This window comes from Austrofundulus limnaeus, unplaced genomic scaffold, assembly GCF_001266775.1.
Source record: "Austrofundulus limnaeus strain Quisiro unplaced genomic scaffold, Austrofundulus_limnaeus-1.0 Scaffold64, whole genome shotgun sequence".
Classification (NCBI taxonomy): domain Eukaryota; kingdom Metazoa; phylum Chordata; class Actinopteri; order Cyprinodontiformes; family Rivulidae; genus Austrofundulus; species Austrofundulus limnaeus.
In genome coordinates this window covers 142999-148919 of record NW_013952466.1, presented here as the reverse complement: position 1 = coordinate 148919, position 5921 = coordinate 142999, and the positions used below count along the sequence as shown (strand labels likewise).

The window sequence follows — 5921 nt, the reverse complement described above, 5'->3', positions numbered from 1 at the left end:
CACACACACACACACACACACACACACACACACACTGGGCAGAGCAGATTCTGATTGTAAAACTGTGGCAGTCTCTTTGTGACAAGTTTACAAAACAACACTTCTCTTTGGTTAGCAACATAAATACCAGATCTTCTTCCTCCAACTCCTTCATTATCAACTGAAAATAAACCTTCTCTCTGTCAGCCTGTCTGTGTTGACGTGATGTGTGCCACAGAGGAAGGACAGAGGGAAAACTTCTCCCCACAGTTTCTTTATGACTATGAATAGATGGTGATAAAAAGACAATCTTAAACCACATCAGCAGGAACCAAAATATTACATCTTGTCCCACACAATATTTCATTAAAACTTTGGCTGCTGTACGTTATTTCAGGGAATCCAACTTTTATTAGATCTTTTAAAGATACTAATATATTTTTTTAATTCCACTGTAAGTATGAATTCTCTCAGCAAGAAGGTCGGCAGTTCAAATCTCGGTCTGGGGACCTTTCTGGGTAGAGTTTGCATGTTCTCTCCATGCATGCGTGGGTTTTCTCCGGGTACTCCGGCTTCCTCCCACATACCAAAAACATGACTGTTAGGTTAATAGATAACTCTAAATTGTCCCTAGGTGTGAGTGAGAGAGTGAATGGTTGTTTGTCTCGTTTGTCTCTATGTGTGTCCCTGTGATGGACTTGCGACCTGTCCAGGGTGTACCCCGCCCCTCGCACTGTGACTGCTGGATATGGGCACCAGTGACCCTGAAAGGAATAAGCATGTACAGATAATGGATGGATGGATGGAATCAAGACAAAATATGTGTACTTACATGTTAGTTACATGTTACAGAAATAGAAGTATTTCTGTTTTTTACACAAAAGGAAAATAATACTGTGAATAAGGTTAGTGTACTGTAACACACTGTAAAACTCTTACTTGTATTTATTACTGTCTTGAATGGCTTAGAGTGTAAAAAAGTTGTGATGATTGTGGATCGAGTCACATTGAATGAGCTGACTCCGTGTTGCTGCCTGTATGTTTCTATAACCTCTGCAGGACTTCAGCAGATGAGACAAGAGCTGAAGAATGTGAGGTCAAGCTCACACCACAGGCTCACGACAACAGACCTCAGATCAGATAAAAGGTTGAGACCTCCACATGGGTGCAACAGAAAGAAAAAGACGTCTCTGCTGATAAGGCCTGCAGCAGCCCCACTGTCTCTCTCACACACACACACACACACACACACACACAAAACACACACACACACAGATTTGAAACACAGCCTTCATAATATTATGTTGTACAATTGGCCCAAATTATAACCAATGAAGCTCTGATGAGAGGGTCCCAGCAGCCACAGCACAACAGGCGTTTAAAGAGCACAGGGCTGCTTGAGAAAAGTCAGCCTGATGAGATCCTGCTGCTGCACCAGTGTAACACAAATGACTTTTAGAGAAACAGGTGTATTTGTTTCAAAATAAAAGTGGTAAAAGGACAGCTGCAGAGACAAGATGGGACCACACAGTGAGCAAAGATAAAGATAACATTCAGCATTACTGGAGCACTAATTACTCCTAAAGAATGTGAAATCCAGAGAGCATGGGAGTGAAAGAACAAGACTTGCCGAGAGCAGAAATCAGTCTTTCTACTCTTACATGTTTTTTTGCCTTCTTTATGCAAATGTTTTCCTGTCTGTCTTTGTTCCACATATTTTTGTATTATTTTGGTTCATTTCCAAAAAGCCACAGGCTGTAGCRCACAGAAAGAACAAAGTTGATGGAACATCTAACCCTTAATCACAACAGTTTGATTGTTTGTAAGAAACTACCTGAATCTAAACTCATTAATACTTATTAAAACTGGCTTTCTCCATTTCACACGTTATTAAACATGTGACGTCCCGGTGTTTGATTTTAGTTATTGGTTCTTTCATTTCTTTCAGCAGTAGCTCTCAAAGATGTGTGTTTAATTTACAGTTTTATGTTTAAATCCAATTCTGAAAGAGCTAGGATTTTCTATAAAATGCAAATAAAACAACACAACAATCTATTTATTGTTTTGTTTTGTTTATTTTTGGGGGGAGCATCCTTTTAGAAGAGAAGGCGACAGATGACCTAATAAGGTTTTTGTTCCTGCTAGTTTTTCCAATGTGGGTGCAACTCCWACATTGGTTGTTATGGGTTTTACAATAATTTGCACGTCTCACTAACTTATTATTTATTTATTTAAGAGAACATAGTAAACATATAAAATGATTAAAGTAAAAAGTTGTACAATTTTTTTGGGAAAAAAAGGTCATTTTGAATTTGATGGCAGCTAACGTAAAAACAGATTGGGACAAGGCCACGTTTATCACCGTGAAATCTTTTCTTTGCTTTCRACATGTCAGTGTCCCATTCTTGTCTGATGTAAGAATTCTAGTTGTTCAGCAGTTCTGTGTCGTCTTTGCAGAATTTTTTGTTTTGGCCCTTACCAGAGGCTCGAATGCATGTCCATACCATCAGAAAGTCAGACTTTTGAACTGTGTGCTGAYAACAGTGATCTTTCTCCATTTAGTTTGGAGGACATACTCTGTTGACCTCAACCAGTCATGTTGTCAGGAGGGGGAAGGAATACTTGTCAGACCTTCTCAATCCCACAGGCACATTTTTCATGAAGAAAGCAGAGTCTGAGGACTTCAGGGTTCCTCTGTCCATAACTGGGGCTGAGAACGCTGACATAGTTAAAAAGCTCCACGGTGGCAGAGCTCCGGGGATGGATGAGATCTGCCCTGATTTTCTTAAGGCTCTGAATGTTGTGGGGCTGTCCTGGTTGGCACATCTTTGCAACATCGCGTGGACATCAGGGGCAGTGCCACTGGATTGGCAGATTGGGGTGGTGGTTCCCCTCTTCACACTGGGGGACTGGATGGTGTGCTCCAATTACAGCGACATCACTCTCCTTAGCCTTCCCGGTAAGGTCTTTTCAGGGGTACTGGAGAAGAGTCTGATTGATAGTCAAATTTCAGACTTTGGAGGGACAATGCGGGTTCCGTCCTGGCCGTGGAACACTGGTTCAGCTCTTTACCCTCACTAGGGTCCTCGAGGGGTCATRGGAGTTTGCTAATCCAGTCTACATATGATTTGTGAACTTGGAGAAGGCATTCGACCGTGTTCCTCGAGGTACACTGTGGGGGGTGCTGTGTGAGTATGGGATTGTGAGTCTGTTGATACGGGCCATTCAGTCTCTATACAAGCGGTGCGAGAGTTTGGTTTGCATTGCTGGTAATAAGTCGGACCCCTTATCACAGATTCTGTTCATAACTTACATGGACAGAATTTCTCGGTGCAGCCAGGGAGTAGAGGGAGTCTGGTTCGGTGGCCTCAGGATTTCATCTCTGCTGTTTGCAGATGATGTGGTTCTGTTGGCGACATTGCGGCAGGATCTTCAGCTCTCACTAGAGCGGTTTGCAGCCGAGTGTAAAGTGGCTGGGATGAGGATCAGCCCCTCCAAATCTGAGTCCATGGTCCTCAGTCTGAAAAGGGTGGATTGCTCTCTCTGGTTTGGGGGTGAAGTTCTGCCTCAAGTGGAGGAGTTCAAGTATCTTGAGGTCTTGTTCATGAGTGAGGGAGGAATGGAGCGTGAGACTGATGGATGGATCYGTGAAGCTTTGTGGACTCTGTACCTGTCTGTTGTGGTGAAGAGGAGCTGAGCTGTGGGCCAAAGCTCTCTGTTTGCCAATCAATCTACGTTACCCTCACCTATGGTCACAAAATGTGGGTAATGACCAAAAGAACAAGATTGCAGATACAGAATGAGTCAAAATGAGTTTTCTCTGCAGGGTAGCTGGACTTTTCCTCAGAGACAGGGTGAGGAGTTCAGTTATCTGGGAGAGACTCAGAGTACAGCCGCTGCACTTTTTAGACTCAGCCCTCCTGCTGATCTATTTGTTGCCAGTTTACCTAATTAGTGGCAAAATCCTCATTCAGTTGTGTCTTTTTCATACCATTCACAGCATTTTGTTGCCCTTACACTGATTTTTATAAGATGTTGCTTAAATTTCAAAACTGCATTATTTAAAAAATATTTTTAATGAAATATCAAATGTGTATTATGTCTGATTGTGAAAAGTATAGGTTTATGAGATTTGCAAATAGCTGCATTCTGTTTTTATCTATATTTTACAAACAACGTCCTCACCATTTCAGAATTAGGATTGTATGAAGTAGATTCTCTGTCATTCAGGAGGACATGGCTTTTAAAACATGTAAGGACAGTTTGTAGAAAGAAATAACCTAGTACCACCAGGCAGACTGAGAAATGAGCTATAACTGGTTGAGAAATGCTAATATGTTCCAGAGCTCATGGCTCACTCTGTGTCAGCTCTGCGTGGTGTCTTCATGCTGGTCGTCTGTCACTAAAGAAGTAGCACATCATACACCACACACTCTGCTCCGGAGAGATCTGCACTCCGCTGCTGGTCCGGAAAGCTCTGAGAGCACAGGAACCTGTCGGCAGAAAAGAGAAGCTAGGAGTCAGACCAACAGAGACCTGGACTGAAGGTCCGAGTCAGGTTCTCTACGAGACCCTGAACAGTAWAACATGGAGAGAGAACGACTGAAACTTTGTTACAACACAGTTTTTTTTCTTCTTAGCTTCAAGATTTATTTAAATCAATTAGCCTTGTTTTGTAAACTGATAATAAACAATTACTGATTCTGATAGAGATGCAGAAGTTTACATCCACTCACCATGATGCCATACGCATTGTTGCCTTTATAATTATGGGCTTTAAATAACTTTACTGAATATTAAAAATAATCGGGCTCCTGTGGTTTAAAATGATTGATTTTTTTCTAAACCACAAATTTGTAGATCCAGCCCCACCAGTACAGAATTCTGTTAAATGTATTTCAGTTAGGACTTGGCAGAATTGGTAACATTCAATTTCTGAGGTAGTCTTCCTCGGTACAACAGCGTGATGCTTCCACCACCGTGCTTGTTTCAATGCTCTCAGATTTAAAAGCTTCACCTACAAACGTTCTGTCTCTGTGGTCAAATAACTCAATCTTTGTTTCATCTGAACCTTAAACCAGCAGTTTACAGTTCACGGCAGTCCGTTCCTGCATTCTTCCTGAACACCCTGACCAATTTCCTTTGATCTGGGGGTGACAGGTTTTTAGTTTTAGTTTTTTTTAGGTTTTTTAGTTTTTGTTTTTTCAGACCTTAGTAATTTACACACAATTTGAATTGATTATCTTGGAATCTGAAGTTTTTTAATTTGTATAAATCACTTCTCATCTTAGGTTTACATGTTTCTTGGACTTAATAATCATGCTGAAGTGTATCACCTACACATTTTAATCCAGTTCAGTAAATTCTGAATATTCTAATAACGTAGGTGTTAATCTGATGATTACTTTCTGAGAGTTTGATTAAAACCTGTCAGCTGGATCACAGGATGCTGCTAATGCTAACAAGCAAACAAAAACTCAGATATGGGTAAAAACATGCTGGTCTTCTTATTTTGATAGCGGCTGATGAGAAAACACTACCAAAGATGAAGTATGCAGCTGCACTGAGGGAGAGGATGATGAGGAAGATGGTGCCCAGACCCAGATCTCCCATGGAGCAGGCGTTTGGACAAGCACAGGGACTCTCCACCCAGATGTGCAGGAGCCCCTTGGAGCTGAGGATCTGGTCTTGGATGGTGGAACTGGACTGGTTTGGGTTGCAGTGGTAATGTGCCACAGTCATCAGCTGGTTCCTGTGAACTGGGACAGGAGGAGACTGAGATCCATCATGGTAAAATRATAATCACATTCTTTTATTTCTTTATCTTGTTACACTGGCACACTTTGTGCTATTGTACCCATTTTATAAGTCAAAACAGTCAGCTCATTTAGGAAATAGATGCTACATTTTTTTGTTTTTGTAACTTTTATACCTGAAAATAT

General features: G+C 41.4%; 1 protein-coding gene across 1 annotated transcript in view; it reads right to left on the bottom strand.

The window, feature by feature from the left end:
• Positions 1 to 4036: 4036 nt before the first annotated feature.
• Positions 4037 to 5921, bottom strand: part of LOC106518609 (uncharacterized) — a gene marked incomplete in the record, with an annotated part of 5600 nt that continues 3715 nt past the window's right edge. Inside the window, 2 exon segments of the mRNA XM_014009964.1 lie at positions 4037 to 4472; positions 5520 to 5738. Coding sequence (XP_013865418.1) covers positions 4363 to 4472; positions 5520 to 5738 — 329 coding nt within the window.